Source organism: Colletotrichum acutatum (assembly GCF_030867785.1).
Source record: "Colletotrichum acutatum strain CBS 112980 chromosome Unknown BDZ83scaffold_37, whole genome shotgun sequence".
Classification (NCBI taxonomy): Eukaryota; Fungi; Ascomycota; class Sordariomycetes; order Glomerellales; family Glomerellaceae; genus Colletotrichum; species Colletotrichum acutatum.
This window is the reverse complement of record NW_026849031.1, coordinates 169,029-186,458: the sequence shown is the minus strand read 5'-3', so window position 1 is coordinate 186,458 and position 17,430 is coordinate 169,029. Positions and strand designations below refer to the sequence as shown.

Genomic DNA, 17,430 nt, shown 5'->3' with positions numbered 1-17,430 from the left:
ATCATAGTTCCAGGGAAAAGCAAGCGACCTGGGCCGCAGGTCCACTCCCGGCTTCTCGGGACCGGCATGATTCTCGGCCTTCTTAGTGGACTATCGGGGAGTTTCCCCGGCCCTTGCTGCATGTCGCGTAAGACCGCAGGCGTAAAGTAGACTTTCGGGACGAAAGCTCCTCCCGTGACCCGTAGCTCCAGTCTTCCGCTGATCTTGAGGTTCTTTCACACCCGTGGGCCCGGCTTCAGTCCAGGGATAGCGTTTCTTGATGAGAGATCGAGAAACTTGACCAAGAGGTGGCACATGCACCCAATACAAAGAAACACCATGATTTACGGGCCGCTCATGAGCCGCTCGATAAAGGAGGAAGCGGCATGCGACGGTGCCTGGCCAATGTGGGCAATGATGTGCTACTCTCGGGCGTCTAGGCCCGATGATACCTAATCGTTGCAACCTCAATCACCTGGTTGACCCTGTCTGTGTAGACGATCATCCAAACAAGGAGCATTCACTGAAACCGTTCCGTTATCTACTAAGCCAACCGTCCCACGCCCAGGACTTAGTAGAAACATGATTCTATTGTGTTGCCACCACACGGCCTATCCGGGCCTGCTAATAGGACCCATTATCCAGAGTTCTTGCTGCCAGGCACATTGATGGAAGTCTCCAGATGACCATGAGCCAGGCCCAAGCAATCTTCCGGCATTTGAATCTCATGACCTGGCATCTGCACTCGAAATCCGGGGTCGGGGGAAAGGAGAAATTTGGCTGCATGCAGTGAGTGGTATGCTGCCCCTCCCCCACCCACGTGCCGGCTAAAGTCGAATGTTGAGGCAACTCGGAGCTGGAATGATGCAGTTTACTCTATTTAGACAACGATGAAGTCTCTTAACGTAATGAGAGGGGAAGGGTTTCCTCGCAAATGTAATGGCGGCCTGTGGGTGCTTCATATCAGAGTTCATGAGCTACAACTAAGTATTCAGACCATGAAGATACTCTGACATAGGAGAGTCATTCTGGTATTGGTTCTATTACCTATTCTCCTCAAGCTGTTGATATCTCTCCAGATTACAGGACGTGAGGTTTGTTGGACTTGATTTACACTCTCAGTGTCCCAACTGCGTGATTCTGCCATTATGGTGAAGCACCCTTCGGACGTAGCAGCCACAGGCTCATGAGTTGTTGAGAATCAGTCAACTAAAGAGGTCTTTCACTTTCAAAGCTACAGCTGTTGCGGAAACATTGCTCGTATGCTCTTAAATTTGACCATTGAAATGATCAACTGATCAATAAGTTGTGCTGGTCCGCAGTACCGGCCAACCCACGAGCCTTTGGGAACTACTCCTTCCGTACATTAACGACATTTTTCATACCATCCAAGAACAAAAAGAAGTAATGGAGTGCATACAAAGAATTGCCATAGATGGGCTGAGGTTCTCGAGGTGCGTGAGTGTGCACCCTGCTTTCCCAAACAGTCTTATGCTATCAGCCTCTTTCGGTCTCCCATGGGAGTGTCAACTTTGGATCTGGATGATGGCGATGGTATGCCCCGCATTCTTAACTCTACATCGGAGTCATGGGCCATCGCCGGAAATGGAAAGAGCTTAATCACTTCATCACGCAACAAAATAGTCTGAGTGAGGGAAATCCGTTTGTGTCTCCCCCGCTGGGAGGCAATGATGATTGGCTTCCGTACGTCGAGCTTGATCAATGGGACTTTGATTTCTCGATGAGAATACGGGCAGGCTTTTTGCTGCTGACAGGGCTGGGCACAATGGACATCTGAGTTACCACCTTAGTAGGTAGAAGTCTTGATATAACCCGTCGTTAAGAAGACTCAAAGGCTCATGGGGCCGGCGACGATTTCGAGATGAAGACAGTGGAGCATACGACAATGAAATAAGAATGAATATTAGAGAGAAATAACAAATCCCTTGGTTGGATTCAAAAGAAATATCCAACTCATATCTACCTTACTTGATATTCATTCCACCAAACCGATATCGAGTGGTCCGTGGGATGGAGTTACCCATTCGGACATGTAAAGTCTGTGGTTGGACTTTATGGGCCGCTTATTTCTCCATTGACGTGTTGTGATGAAGACAAGACTTTTGCAATTGCCCCATGAGCTATCTGTCTGAAGTCTGAAGGGTCTTGACCTGCAGCCACACGCCTGATATGAAGAACAAGAATAACAATGTGCAGACCGCGAGCGGAATACACATTGCGATATCTTCACAATGGCACGAAGTCTATCGGATGCTATCACATTCGTGCTTATCAATGGTCTGCAGCTGCGATGCTAGTGTTGATCATGGGTCGTTCTGAAGGAAGTCAAATTCCGCCGCCTCGGACCCCTGACAATTTGGACCAAAGCGTGTCTCAGGCGGTTGGACATTGAATGAAGAAACCCAATTGGCCATTCTCATCTTTGAGAACCATGACCAGGCTTGTCGTCTTGTTGTTCAATCAAGTCAAAGACTCAAATATCTTTGACAAATCTGCTATTCTCATTTTTGTCTGGCTTTGAGCCGGGTTTCGTTCTGATTGACGAATGCTTGTACAAATGGTAGTTGACTCTCACGGAGAAAGACTTGGATTTTCGGGCAAGGTGTTGTCCGATAGTAGCCCGATGGATTATCGGCGGAGCTAGTCTGAGTCTTACTATGCGCGTTCAGAGGGCCAATCCCCTAATAACTGACGGGCTGCCCTCTCACCACTCAAGACTGCTAACTCCACGCCTGCATGGGCGAAATAGTCACCTGCTAACACAATACCATCAGGCATTTCGGTATGAAGTGAGTCCATTGTTGCAAAATGACCCGGCGGTGAAAGTGAGAGACCCCTCTTGTAGTGAAATATCTCGATGAAGTCAGGCTGGGGCGCGGCACCAAAAACCTCGGTCACAGCCATCAATGCTTCGTTCTTGATTTCTTCGTCTTCCATATCCGCGAGAGGCGGCGTGTAGAAATAAACACCGACTGCTTCCCCGCCAACAGGGACCGAGTTTGGATGGCGATGGCTCAGTAGCACGCAGGCGCCCCATTTTCTCAAATTAGTTGCCGGCAACGACACGGACGCCGGGAAGTTTGGCCAAGGGTTATTTTTGTAGCAGAGCTGCACGTGGGCATACTCTGAATAGCGGCAGTTTCGAAGCTTTGCTGCTGACTTTGTCGGGATGATATTGTGCAGGAGATCGGCGGCCACACCTGGTTCCGGCGCCATCACCAAGGCGTCAACCTCATACGGCTTGCCGCCAGCGTCGACAAAGTAGCCGCTAGCATCGCGTGTACGAACGGCATTGACCGGGCAGGAGAGATGGAGATCTAGACCGGGTGAACCCTCCACTAACCACTGGCTGAATTGACCGACGCCCTCTGGTGGTACCTGCAGTGATAGTTTGTAGAACTGCTGGCTGACGCCTTGAAATAATGGGGTGGATTGCCAGTGAAGAGGAACTGCATAGAGAAATCCCATGTACGGAAGAGTCAGGTGATTGGTCCCTTTCTTTCCTAGCACACGATCAGACCAGGTGTCCAATGTCTCGCCATGATCGTATTGTGCAAGTTCAGCACCATCGAAGAGTGATTTTGGTCCAGGAGAGAACAACTGCATGATGATGCTGATTCCGATTCTCAATTTGTCGAGCAAGTTGAAGACTGGTAGTTGAATAAAGCTTGTGACCTTGTCGAAGCGTGCAATATACCGCTGACGATCCCAGTCAACGACATGAGTGATAGGCTTCCATGACACTAAGTCTTTGTGGTGTTCGAGCTCCTTGAGGATGGCGGTGGTTCGAGAATAGATACCTCCCATCAAGAAGAGCGCCCCGGTTCCGAGATTGAAGCCTTCTTTGAGAACTTGGCTGGTACGTCCGCCGATGCGGTTATCGCGCTCGAAAAGATGTACATCGCAACCGGCCTTCCGCAGGGTGTACGCCGCGGTACAGCCAGCCGGTCCACCACCAATAACGGCAACTTTCATCGTTGTCAAATGTCGTCTTTGGGCTGAGGTACGAGCCGTTGATGTACGGAGAAAGATTCAATTTCGGGACTTTTATGTACAAAATGAACTGGGTCTTCGCTGCAATCACGACAGATCCACCGATAAATGTGAACCCACACCCTCGGCAGAGGTGAAGACCATCATATGACACGAGAAACTGCTCGGGACGGAGGAAACCCACCTCGCGATGTCTTGAACAACAGATTCCTTCACTTTTACCGTGCAATGTCCCGTCCAAACTTATTGATAAGGAGTAGCTTTTCCTTTCTATGGAGACGTGGCTGACACTGTCCAACCATAAACCCATAGTCTACTTACCTAGTAGTTCGGTAGCGTTTACCCCCGGGCCCGAGGCCGAGCCCGAGCCCGGATTGACGCGGAACATCCATGCAATGCCAGCAGTGATTCAACTAACAGTGCTGTTTTCATCAGCTCAAGCAACATCAGCGAGTCACCTCTGATAGTAGGTCAATGTGCCAAAGTGCGTATGAAACACAGGTTATCTGAGATTGGAGCAAGATCCAGCGAGAACAGCTGGTTGAGTATCCAAATAAATCCTTCGAGGTCGATGCCTGTCAAGCAGTGCCATCGCTGCAGTAACTTCAGATGTGCCAAGAATAGGCGATAATTGCAGGGGATTGCATCGGAAATCTTGAAGATTCTGGAGGATACAGGCATTGTGAAAGTCCGTTAAGCATGTGAAATTCCAATATAAACTGTCCCAGGCCCAATGCGGTCCGAATCCATAACACAAGCCCGGACTCCCTCGCCCTACCGTAAATCGATAAACCATCGAAAGGAAATCATTCGTCCACTGCCCTCATAGTTTAAAATGCCGTTTCATGCGTTTCCGAGTCGACTCTTGACTGCCTCACGTCCTCCCACTATCCGCCTGCCACACACAAGAAATCCCCTGCTCAGATCGAAGAAATGGTTCACCAACACATGCTCAGCCGTCCATCCTGCTGTGCCGACTCTTACGAGAACGTCTTCTTCAAGTAATCAATTCGATGTAATCGTTATAGGGGCTGGTGCTAGCGGAGTGACTACCGCCGCGCTTCTCGCCGAAAAGGGCTATAGCACGCTCATCGTCGAGGCAAAAGAGCGCATTGGCGGGCGTGCTTCCACGCGATCAGTTGATGGATTCTTGATCAATACTGGTGCCCTTGTAATCGAGTTCGACGGCGCTGTGTCTGCCACGTACCAAGCCCTCGGGCTGCAGCTCAACCTACACGAACCTGGTCGCGGAGCAACTGTTATACGTTGGGGGAATCGGGATATCAATGTTGTCGAAGGCATCTTTGGCCTGCTTCGCAACGCTGGACCTAGAGTGCTCGCCATCATGCTCTGGAGCCTGCCTTGGCTGCGTCCCAAGAAGAATGAGTCGACTCGTTCATGGCTCAGCAGATTCACGCACAACAGCACCATCCACGACTTGGCCGACAATGTTCTCGGATCCATCTTTGCAGCACGAGGCGATGTAGTTTTGGCGGAAGTTTTCTTGTACTACTTCCTAAAGGATACTTCTTTCAAAAAGATCGGACTTCCACCCGGCGGGACAATCGAGGTCTGGAAACCTTTGGCACGGCACATGCAGGCTTCTGGTGGCCAGGTCTGGCTTAACTCGACTGTCTCTAAGTTATTGACCGAACCTGATGGCAGCATATCAGGGGCTTTGGTCAAAGACGGAAGTGGTCGCGAGATCAAAGTGTTCTCTAAAGTAATTGTGAGCAGCATCGGGCCACATGGTACTGCGCTTCTCGCCGGCACCGATGTACTCCCAGCTGATTACACCGAAACCTTGCAGCGATGGAACAAAACAGCTGCTATTTTGACCATTCATTTTGCAAGTCGGAAGCCTCTCGCAACTTTCCCCTGTCTTGCCATGTTCAGCAAGACCCGCCGCTTGGTCTACGCAGGGAACTTCAGCGCTCCCGAGCTCAATCGCTGCCCCAAAGGATGGCATCTGTACTCCGGCGCATCTGTTCCAATACCGGCGATAGGTTCGTTCGACTTGGAGAAAGAAAAGAGTTTGCTGATTCAGGATCTGCGCGTCAACTTCCCAGGTTTTGACGAAGCCAAGATCCTGGCTATCGACGTTACTGCCGACGAATGGCCTGCGCAGCGTGCTGTGTCTGGCTATGATCAGCCGCAGACTACTCCTTTCCCGAACTTGTTCAACGTTGGCGACGGTACAAAGCCGTGGGCCTCGGGTGGAACAGCCGCTTGTTCGCGGTCGGGTCAGCTTGTTGCTGAGTTAATCTCCAAACAGTTTGCTTTGAAGATGTAGCATTGATAGACATCACTTATGAAAAGTTTCTGACGAATAAGATCGAAAGCATGGTCTATATGCATCCCGTGAAAGAATGGTGTCCGATGACATGTTTCCCCAATTCTGTCCCACTGCCCGATCAATGACAACCTCGGGATAGTGCACACGAGTCCGAAGCGGCTCCCTTCAACGTTACCGACCCAATTTTGACCTCCCAGTCAATTGATCGACTACTCCTCAGTCAATTGGTTGGGTTATTGCGACTAGTTGATCATCCGTATGCACTTCAGATTTGAAGTATGTTACATCATGTATAAGCCAACATGAAGTGCAAGAGCTCCTCACTAAGCATCGCTCAATCGACTATGGCACTAGTTTTGTCAACTTAATACTGTGGTAGATATGAATAAACCTGTGGTACTCAAGTATTCTAACCGGAAAAGAGCGCTTTGGAAGGCGGAGTCCGGGCCCGAAATGGACGAGGACAGGGTGGCATCGGCCTCGGCTTCGCTGTTTTTGGGGGCGGCGGCTAAGTTCACGGTCATAGCAACCCTAGGAGTATCACACACTCCATCACTGTCTCAGCCAAGTCTTGAGGTTTACTCTTGTTCACCCTAGTTTCTGCCCCCCCTTCATTACATCATTTCATGCCCCTAGCCAGACGCAAGTTAATGCACCCCGCGATCAATACATCATGACATCCAATTATTTGGTTACCCGTAGTGGTGATTTTCAAGCATTTACCTATATAGAGAGACTGTTGAAGAGCTCATATATAACATACCTGTGACTTCAAGCCGCAATTAAGAGGCAATGAAGGAAACTCTCTTCATGGCCCTATTTAAGTAAACCCTCAAACTCGACCATTCATTTACCTTCGTCTTGAAACAAGAATGATTCCAGTGACCTAATTTGGCATTTGCAATGTTCAATCCTCCCAGTTCATCCCTTCTTCTGGCCGCTACTGTTTTGTTCTTTCTTTGGAAAGTCAGCAAAGTGGGATCTAGGCCACACGGCTATCCACCCGGTCCACCGACGCTGCCTGTGCTAGGCAATCTGCATCTTGTTTGTGAACCAATCAAGTACACTGAGAGGGCGATCTCACTAATAGCATGGATATAGATGCCGAAATTGAGGCCACATCTTCAGCTGCAGAAATGGGCCAAAGAATATGGGTAATACTTCATCTTTACCATTACGGAGGATAATCAAAGAATTAAAGCAGACAAAGAGCCGAGGGAAGTCATGGAATTAATGTTGACTCAATGGTGCGGTAGGCCGATTTACTCATTGATACTCGGCACAAAAGTTATGATCGTTCTATCATCGGATACAGCCGTCAAAGAAATGTTGGACAAGAGGAGCGGCAACTACTCTGACCGGCCAGATATGTTTATCGGTCAAAAGGTAGCTAGCGGCGATCTCCGTCTTGTTGTGATGGTAAGTGACATTTGTCGCAGGTGCAAATGGAAACTAGACAGCTGACAACATACAGAGATACGGAGATAACTGGCGTATGATTCATCGCATGGTACACAACATATTGAACATTAAGGCTGCTGTCACGTACGTTCCTTATCAGGACCTCGAGAATAAGATTCTTCTGAAAGATCTATTGGAGACTCCTTCCGATTTCCTCCAGCACATCAGGAGATTTACCTACTCTCTTTCCACACAAATGATATACGGTTATCGCTGTACTGATAATCATGACCCGAAGCTTTTGCAGCTGTTTGAGGTAATGAAGTCTTCCTACCACACCAACACAAATTAATTAATGCCCAATACTGAATGTTAATGAAATAGAGCTTTGAGAACTGGGGCAGGTTGTCCGGAAGCTCTAGCGCTCAGCTAGCGGACATATATCCTTTTATCCAAAGCCTACCTAGTTCTATTGCGCCAAACGTCACATACGCCAAAAAGTTGTATGAGATAGAGAGCCAGAACTATCTCCGACATTGGATGGTGTCGAAGAAAGCGCTTGATGACGGAACAGGACTGGTAAGTGCCACAGCACAGGACTCAAGATTAAGAAATTCGAGCTGGGAACCATTTCTGACGAGTAAATCAACAGCCCTGCTTCTGTAACGACATCTATCGCGCTCAAACGAAAGAAGGCTTCAGCGACGATGTAGCTGCTTATATCAGCGGTTCGCTGCTTGAAGCAGGCTCGGATACGACAGCGGGAACTCTCTATGGTTTCATTCAGGCTATACTTGTGTGGCCAGAGGTACAAAAAAAGGCTCAAGAGGAGATTGATCGTGTCATTGGTAGTGCCCGTCTCCCCACCATCGACGATTACCAGGACCTGCCGTATATCCGCTGCTGTATCAAGGAGAGCCTGCGGTGGATGCCAACTGTCTTCCTTGGCGTGCCTCACGCAGCAGTCAAGGACGACGTTTACATGGGTTATAACATCCCGAAAGGCGCGACTATTATCAATAATGTGTGGTGAGTGAATCTCCTCAGTCGTGTCTCGCTGGAACTCCTTATCTGAATGTTGAACGTAACACAGGGCAATCCACATGGATGAAGAGCGCTCGCCCAACCCCCGCGTATTTGATCCTGAACGCTTCAAGGATGACCACACCACACTCTATCAATCTGCCATGGGGGACACGAAGAAACGCGACAACTTTGTATTCGGCGCGGGAAGACGGCTGTGTCAGGGTATCCACATCGCTGAAAGATCTCTCTTCCTGGGCATGTCGAGACTATTGTGGGCCTTTGACTTCTCCCCGGCTGTGGATGCCCAAGGCAATCGGGTGAAATACGACATTGAGAACCTCGTTGGTGGTATCACTGTCCAGCCATCTGACTATCCAGCTTGGATCGAGCCCCGGTCTGCGGAGAAAGTCGCTATTATCAAAGACGCCGCTGAAGAGTGCAAGCAGCTACTGAACCCAGTCACCATGCAATGGAAGCAGGTCCCAGAGGGCATGGCCTTCAGTACATGGATGCCGGACAGCAACTATGAGAACTTCGACAACATCTAGCTATGAGTACCTGAGATTAGTTAGGTTCTGAGCAAGAACTGGGATTATCCGATACCGTGTCTGTTTTGGAGTCATGGATAGTTCAATGAAGAGCGCCAGAAAGTCTTGTTTAGACGAACAGTTTTTCATGAAATGCCATCATCATAGCTGCACTACTTTGGGACTTGGAGGAAAAAAATCTATACGGTAAGCAAGATGAACTTCCGCAACACTGAGATAAGAAAGAAGTCAACGAACATTTCGTGCCAACTCATAAGCTCAAAAGGCGCCGGTGATGTGAAGGCATAATCTTAGGTTAAGAACACATCAAGAAAGACATGTGCTTCACCATACGTTAAGGCAGGATAGTTGAGGCAAAGAAAATGTACACGGCCGAAGATAACTAAACCGACGTGAACAGAAAGTTTACTATGAAAGACTATCGTTATCCCGAACATCCACCTACTCGCATCTGAGTTACCTCAGTTCGCAATGCCTTATGCCTTCATTGAAGTTTCAGAAGTCACTTCAACTCGAGGCTTGCGTCTTCGCTGACTGCTTTCCTTATACCCATGACGATGCGCCCAGAAACAGTACGTAGGACCGCATCTACGATTGCTGGTGATTCCACTGCCCGAGCTCTCCAGGCGACATGCTGGTCTGGGCGGATCAAGAGAAGATTTCTTTCATACAACGCTCTAGCTTGCGCCTCTTCTGAGAGATTGATCAGGGACAGACTTAAACCCAAATCGCTCGCGGCTTGGACGATATAATCTTGTCCCACATTAGTTTCGGTGAAGCAAAGAAGTGACCAGTGTTTCCCGAACTTGTCGAATATCGGGGTACCATCGGAGAGAAAAAGATGAGGGGGCCGGCCACCAGGCCACGTTGTTGGCGTGTAACAACGCGGATCCGAGAAAGGCTCACTGCCGTCATCTTCCTGGTGCAAAATGATGAGTGAGTTGTACCAGTATCCCATCTCTATCCCAAGGTCCCTATTTTCCCCATCATGGCTTTGGTAGAATTCGTGAACACGCTGTCTGAGAAGACGTGCTTCTTCAGTGTCGGCGTCGACGCGACGCGGATCACCGCCACTGAGCAACATCTGTAACTCCTTGTGGACCTTGAAATGATCGTGGGACCGCTCCACGTTTCGGAGGGCGACAGGTTTGCGCTCCAGTTCGTAAGACTCGAGGAGCCCTGGACCGCCCTCACCGTTGACGACCGAGGCGAGTTTCCACCCGAGGTCAAAGGCATCTCCGATGCCCATGTTCATCCCGTAGCCCCCTGTAGGAATATTCTGATGTGCTGAGTCGCCGGCGAGGAATACATGTCCTTCGCGGCTTCTCCAGTGATGTGTCACGGCGACGTTTGGCCTCCAGATTGAACGCACCAGAATCTCGTCGATCTGGAATTTGTACGGCTCGTAAAGCCCTCCAAGGACACGGTAAACTGCATGGTGAGACTCGATTTTTTCTGGCTCGGCATCAAGGGGAAGAAACAGATGGGTCGTCCAGGTATCCATTTCGTCTTGTGAGATAATGGCCCCTTCAAAGCCGCCTGACTGGCCGAGGAGGAAGATATGCCAGAACCTCCCTTGTTTGTGTAGTTTGGCTAGATCACGAGACTTGAAATGAACCAGTAAGGCACAAGAGGGTCTGGAAAGGTTTATTAGAGTCTGATCAATATTTGCCATGCTGGTCAAAACTTACATTGGGCCTCCGTCGAGAGGAATCGACAATGAAGTACGTGTTCGACTGGAGGCACCGTCACATCCTACGACGTAGTCGGATCTTACAACGGTTCTCTCTCCAGTATCCACGTCTGCGATTGTCGTGTGTGCGAAGCCCTCATGCTCTTCAACATGTTCAATCTTGAAGCCATAATTGAGGTCGATAAGTGGATCATCGTCACAGATTTTCTTCAGCCATCTTTCAAAGATGGCTTGCGAGACTCTTTGCCAAGGCTCTTGGGGCTGAGTGCCGTCGTTGGTGTTCTGGATTTGGGATCTGAACCTGTCTACTCCTGGCAGGTCCCATTGAGTGAGCGGCTTTTCGGCAGAGAGGCCAGTGGATATGATGACATTCTGATCGATGTTCGGCGGCACGCCTTGCTTTCGGAGGTCATCGGCAAGACCCAGCTTGCGAAAGATCTCCATTGACCGAGCATTAGTCAGGTCCATCTTGGGCCACTTGGTGGTGGTCTTATTGCGTTCGAAGAGTTTAGATTTCACGCCATAGAAGGAGAGGACTCGTGCAAGTAGCAGACCAATTGGTCCACCTCCCGCAATGACGACAACTCCCCTAGGTAGCAGCTCCATGCTAGTCTTTGGCATCGATCCATTCGAGGCCATGATCTTTGTGCTTTAATTCGGCGTGTTTGTTGACTTTTTTTTCTGCAGACGTCGGACCATCTCTTGGAAGACTGGCTGTACTTGTTCTATCATACGCGATAGATGCACATAGGCAGAGAAACCGCAAGATGGGTCTACATATAGGATTTAGACCACCAACGTGTAGAGTATTGGCCTGTCTCCGTCACGACCCTAGCCAGATGACGGGCCGGGTATTGTGTCGCTTGACCAGGTGACAACAGCCAATGTCGACATGAAATATATCAGTTTGTCTCCTGGCTTCCGTTTTTTCAGGGCCCCAGGTAGCGGCAGAGCCGATCCACCTATACCTTAGGCTATGTTACTTGGTAGGGGATTTCCACTGAAGGATTGCCGTCACTCCACGCTCACTCACTATACAACTAACTTACAGTAAAGAAAAGCGTCGCTATAGTTTCTTGCCGAGCTCGAATCAAAAGGGTGAAGACTAGTAAGTTGTGTGTGGTGAGACCGAATGCCCCGCTCAACGCAGCCCGAATACATTTTTCGGCCCCACACAAGCCGACGATAAGTGGACCCCGAGCCCGAAGCCGAAGCCTGAGCCCGACGGTCCGCTAGCCGTATCCGTGCCCCGACCCACAAGCCTCTTTGTGACCTTATTTTGGTGCTGATTCCATCCTTTTGTGAATGAAACCAGTCTTCTCAGTACACTTCATGTTTCCAGTATCTCCGAGGTCACCTCAGATGACGGTGGACTGAGAACTTTGGCACGGTACTTATTCAGGGGCCATCGCGTCAGTACTCCTGTCAAAAGTCTACGTCAACCCAAGCCTGTCATTGATGAAATCAATATTTTATATTTTTCTGCTGACTTCAATTGCCGGCCTTATGATTCCATTAACCTCTGTCAGCCAGTGGACACGCTGAAGAACTCGTTTTTCGTGAGCTTTTTACCAAGCTATGAGGCTTGCTTGAGGTACGTCGATACTAACCGCACTCCTCAGACTCGTCTTGTTTCAATGCACGCGGACGTCGCAAACTCACACATATGGGTAGCCATGTTGTTCATAGAAGCAGGCACAGAACCAAGTGTCTGCCATTGTTGATATACGTACCACAGGACACCCCAAATGGTTCACTCGGACCGGTCAATTGACTTCATTGAGATTGTGTGCAAGCGGAGAAAACAAGGCATTAAGAAATTGATCAAGCGACCGTTGTATCCCCTGCGGCTACTCTGACTCGTAGTCGAATCGATATTCCAGTCGGACAACCAGTCTCGAGCAAGGTTCGGCCGCCAACACCGGCTCTTGTTTTCCCAGCGGTAAGGAGGGTTTTCAGTACACATTAAGCCCAACCCAGACCCACGCTGGCGTGATGATACGAAAGCACGACAGGTTGGAGGGGTCTTCAGGGCCATCAAGGTTCATACATGTAGGTACTTAGTTGAGGGGATAGATTTTAGTAGGGATCACTCCTCGTCCACCTGCCGGCTTGAGAAATTGGCGTCTTATCCCTGTTCTCAGAGAGGGCACCTACATAGTACCAGCTCCCGAAGTACCTGCTCTTGCAAGGAGGACGTGAGTCTAAACCTTAGCCCCATGCTGATCCCTGCAAGTCAAGCTAAGCACTAGGTCAAAACGGCTTGTGGGACTTAGGCCCACTCAAGCCGATCTACCCTGGTACGGATACATGAAAGACACGGGTGGAACACATGGGCAGCCAGAAGCAATTCGCTAGTGTCGGATAGCTAGTTCATGTAATATCTAGGCTGAATGAACTCTGTCTGTCTAGTATGACCTACGGAGTACCTAGGTATGAAGAAAATGAAGCTCAAGATGTCAGGACCCAGCCAGTCGGGACGATGGCTAGCCTAATTACCTTATATCTTGCAGCACAGGGGAGAATAGTGCTTAAGACATCATTGCTGAGACGCTTGCTTCGTGGTACAGTCTGCTGCCTTGTTCTGCTAGTGACGAACCTCGTACCTCGCTTGTACAGTCGGGGCTGGATGATCAGATTAACAGTGTGGGGCGGGATACTTGGCGGCTTGCAGGTCCTTGGGTACTGACATGATAGTTCGTTTACCTAGACAGGACTGAGCGAGGTTTTTCCATCGACTCACAAGCAAGAGACTGCAAGTACGTCCATTATCCTGGAGCTGAGGCATTTTATAGCAAGGTTGAGGGTGTTGACTGGTGTGCCTTTGAGCTTGGCCGTTGTGGAGGCGAGGCTCCAGAGGACCAGACGTCTAGGACCAGCAGAAGCTCGATTGGATGCTGCCAACAGGCAAAGGCAAGCTATAAAGAAGGTGCGTTTTTCTTCGAAAACTAGTTTGGTGGCATGTCTTACCCTGTCAATCATCGTTTTCCATATTATTTCGGATTCTCACCATGGCGGCCTATGCCACCGACAATGAAGCCGCAGTCCATAAGATTACCACTGAAGGTGCACCCGGCGTCAAGCCACGAAGCGCCCTTCTCAATAGTGAGGCTGTGGATGACATCTCTGCGGATGATCATGAGCAGCGCATGAAGGACCGCGCGCTTCTCTCTGCCGAAGAAGAGAAGAAGCTCTTGCGCCGCGTCGACTTCCGCTTAATGATCTTGTGCGCTATCATCTTTATGATCAAGAACATCGATTCGAACAATGTCAGAATTAAAGATCACCTCATTGGCGGCAGTGGAACTAATGCATAGCAGGTCGCAAATGCCAGAATCATGAACAAAGGCACCCCTCGGAACATCATGACGCAGCTCAAAATGACTGCTGATGACTATAACTGGGTCAGCACAATTTACAACGTGAGTGTCTCGAAGCCGTTATAAGATACTGAACAATAGTTAAGAGAACATGATTCACAGATTCCGTTTATGATTTGCGAGATTCCCACCAATATGGTCGTGAAAAAGATGCTCCCTTCGCGATTCCAGTCGCGCATCATGGTAAGCACCGCACCGAGGGACATAATGCGTGGAACCTGGCAATAGCATGGCTTGCTGACCTGCGTAGGTAACTTGGGGAATTGTTTTGGCTTGCCATGCTGCCGTTACATCTAGTGCTGGCCTCCTGACCGCCCGCTTCTTCCTTGGTCTTGTGAGCTGTCACTGATATGGGTCCTTGTAATCACCGATATTGACCACCCAACAGGCCGAGTCTGGCATGTTTCCAGGGATCATTCTACAAATGAGCTACTGGTACCGCGCCGATGAGATGACTCCTCGGCTTTTGATTTTCTGTACGTGATACTCATCATAATGTTTCAGGGCTGTGGAAGGAATTGGTCACTGATGTAACGTGACAACAGACTCATTCGAATTCTTTGCCAACATTGTGAGTGCTGTTCTGGCCTTTGGGTTCAGCGGCATGAACGGGCGACATGGCTTGTCTGGCTGGCAATGGTTGGTTTGCTTTTCCTCCCGTCGGCTGCTTCCAGCCCTTAGATTTATCGCTAACTAGAAGTGCAGGTTCTTTCTAGTTGAGGGTGTGATTACGATTGGCTTCGGCGTTTTGCTTCTCTTCATCTTCCCTGATTGTAAGATCACCTACCTCAACCATCCTTGCAAGACTGCTCACGAGTCTGGTACCCAGTTCCCGCGCAGGCCAAATGGCTGACCGACAAGGAGAAGCGATTCCTCCAAGCTCGCCTACCACCAAACGCCCCTCGCTCTTCCGAGAGCAATTTCAAGGCGAGTGAGATCTGGGATACCATGAAGGACCAGCGCCTCTGGTGGTTCGCGTTCATCTGGGCTACCAAGACGATTGGTAGCACTGGTCTTTCGTTCTACTTGCCGACCATCGTCGCCAGTCTGGGACTTGCGTGAGTGACAATCCATGCCGCAGATGCCCGTCGTGTGTAGTTCTGACTCATATCTCGCAGTTCCATCGCCGAAAGCCAGCTGCTCACCATCCCATCCTCGGTTCTAGCCATTATCCTCATTGGCATCAGCGGTTACTTGACTAATTCTTTGGCTGTGCCGTACCCCCTCGTGGCACTGGTGTACCTGGTCTCTAATTTAGCGTGCTACGGCGTTATGGTCGCATACCCGAACAACGGAGGCGCGTATGCTGCTACGCTAATTGCCGCGGGTGTCTCGCTGGCCTGGTTCGCTACCATGTGGCCATGGCGTCTTCAGACGACGTTCAGGGCAACGGGTTCGGCCTTTGCTATCGCATGGGTAAACGCCCTTGGTGGAATTGGTACTATTGTTGGTCCCCAGATCTTTCGCTCTAAGTACGCACCCGAGTACACAGTGTCGTTCGCGGTCGCCATGGGCATGACAGGCGCGTGCATCCTCGCCATCTGCTGGACTTGGTGGATTACAAGGGAGACGGAGAGGCAGACCCGTCACTTGAGAAAGAGACGTCTCGCCGCCCACAAAACTAACGAGGTCATCTTGGATGATGTTGACATCGACGCTGACTTCAAAACACCGAAGGTGCACACTTAGGCGAGTGTCAGACACTTTGTGCCTGTAACTCGATCAACTCGCCACTAGAAATAGTGTTCTTGGTTCAAAGTAGCGCAAGGTAAAATCAAGATATATGTAAAGTATGTATGTATATATATTGGTACTCCTCTGATCATGTTGAGCTGAAGGTCATCATGTCGAGAGTGTTACCGGCTTCCTTATGTTCGCAAGCCGCTTGGGTGGTCTGGCAGTTCAAAGCCTTTGGAAGCTTGTGCTGAATTGTTTGAATTATGCCAGTAATTTCTTTCAGGGAGCGAGAGCGGCGGCGGTTGAATGGTCTTCTGCAGCGATCGTAGCTACCTCAGCACACTAATCTACTCGAACCAAGGGGACGAGCTTTGAATACAGGAGTGGCGCATGCCCCTGAAACTGGCATATTCACACCTCGGATTTCCGCCTCAGCTCGGAAAGCCGAGCAGTTGCGAAAGATCCAACAGTGCGTGTGGGGCGGCTTCACGCCCCGGTTACACGGACGACTGCAATCATGACCATGCAAAGGTCGACAGCACCGGTTTTGTTACGATCAGATACACGAATGAGAAGCGCGATTTCTTGACCGTGCTGTATTAACACTTCAGACCTTTTTGATCCCTCTTGTGCTTCGTATGATCTTGTCTTTGAACACCAGGGTAATGTAAATCGACCCTGGCACATATACTGTGTCCATATACGAACGCATGCAGACGTAATACCACGGTCCTAGCTTCGATGCCGAAAGCAATATCGCTGTCTAATCTATAAGCCCAAGTGCGACTGACAGCTCATTCAAATCTTTCAGGAAGCTGCTCCATCTGACGTGTTACAGGCTGGCTATGATAACAACGATATCGTCGGCAGGTCTTACCGATTTTAGCCAGGATTACATCCTATAGAGCATTGCCGTTGCATTTTCCGCTGTCTGGCAGTGTCTGAGCAAGCACCTGGTGATGGATCTTCGGTATCGAAAATTGGAGGTCTTATTGCTGTATCAATGTGCTGTGAAAGTGGGCACGGGAATTGTGTTTCCCCGAGCCCCTCTCGATGCATTCATAAGCCCTCGGCGCAAGTGGCAAGTCTCATAGGATGATCAACTTCCTCATAAGGTTCCCTTGTGTCAATGTGACTATGGGGATCTAACATGGCACTGACGTGCTACGATTTGGTTCAAGCTGCCCTCTTTCTTAACGTTGAGATATCCCCATGTACCTTTAGCGTGATGATGATGGTGTAGAGAAGGTCAAGAAACATTCAACAGATAGTACAGAGCCATGAATCTAAGATAGTGATGGAGAATTAATCTTGAACTAGCGAAATGTCGCAAGACTGGGCTCGCCAATGCGAAGCCAAGTAGGGTGTACGCTACCTAAGGGAAAGTAGGGATCTCGCCCAGTGTGACACCACCAA

At 49.6% G+C, this 17,430-nt stretch overlaps 5 protein-coding genes across 5 annotated transcripts; 3 read left to right on the top strand and 2 right to left on the bottom strand.

The window, feature by feature from the left end:
• Positions 1-2,655: 2,655 nt before the first annotated feature.
• Positions 2,656-3,975, bottom strand: BDZ83DRAFT_751337 (uncharacterized protein; the record flags this gene model as incomplete). Its single annotated transcript, XM_060514039.1, has 1 exon — positions 2,656-3,975. The coding sequence occupies one exon, from the start codon at positions 3,973-3,975 to the stop codon at positions 2,656-2,658; it is 1,320 nt and encodes a 439-aa protein (XP_060365948.1).
• Positions 3,976-4,828: 853 nt separating this feature from the next.
• BDZ83DRAFT_751336 (amine oxidase) lies at positions 4,829-6,286 on the top strand (the record flags this gene model as incomplete). The annotated part of the gene is made up of 1 exon (XM_060514038.1): positions 4,829-6,286. The coding sequence occupies one exon, from the start codon at positions 4,829-4,831 to the stop codon at positions 6,284-6,286; it is 1,458 nt and encodes a 485-aa protein (XP_060365947.1).
• Positions 6,287-7,390: 1,104 nt separating this feature from the next.
• On the top strand, positions 7,391-9,264 carry BDZ83DRAFT_575598 (cytochrome P450; the record flags this gene model as incomplete). Its single annotated transcript, XM_060504831.1, has 6 exons — positions 7,391-7,443; positions 7,546-7,728; positions 7,766-8,006; positions 8,075-8,269; positions 8,343-8,719; positions 8,784-9,264. The coding sequence occupies 6 exons, from the start codon at positions 7,391-7,393 to the stop codon at positions 9,262-9,264; spliced, it is 1,530 nt and encodes a 509-aa protein (XP_060365946.1).
• A 502-nt stretch (positions 9,265-9,766) lies between these two features.
• On the bottom strand, positions 9,767-11,563 carry BDZ83DRAFT_575486 (FAD-binding domain-containing protein; the record flags this gene model as incomplete). Its single annotated transcript, XM_060504820.1, has 2 exons — positions 9,767-10,901; positions 10,956-11,563. The coding sequence occupies 2 exons, from the start codon at positions 11,561-11,563 to the stop codon at positions 9,767-9,769; spliced, it is 1,743 nt and encodes a 580-aa protein (XP_060365945.1).
• A 2,543-nt stretch (positions 11,564-14,106) lies between these two features.
• Positions 14,107-16,026, top strand: BDZ83DRAFT_575618 (major facilitator superfamily domain-containing protein; the record flags this gene model as incomplete). The annotated part of the gene is made up of 8 exons (XM_060504832.1): positions 14,107-14,226; positions 14,278-14,379; positions 14,588-14,671; positions 14,726-14,817; positions 14,938-14,976; positions 15,043-15,110; positions 15,167-15,395; positions 15,456-16,026. The coding sequence occupies 8 exons, from the start codon at positions 14,107-14,109 to the stop codon at positions 16,024-16,026; spliced, it is 1,305 nt and encodes a 434-aa protein (XP_060365944.1).
• Between the last annotated feature and the right edge of the window lie 1,404 nt (positions 16,027-17,430).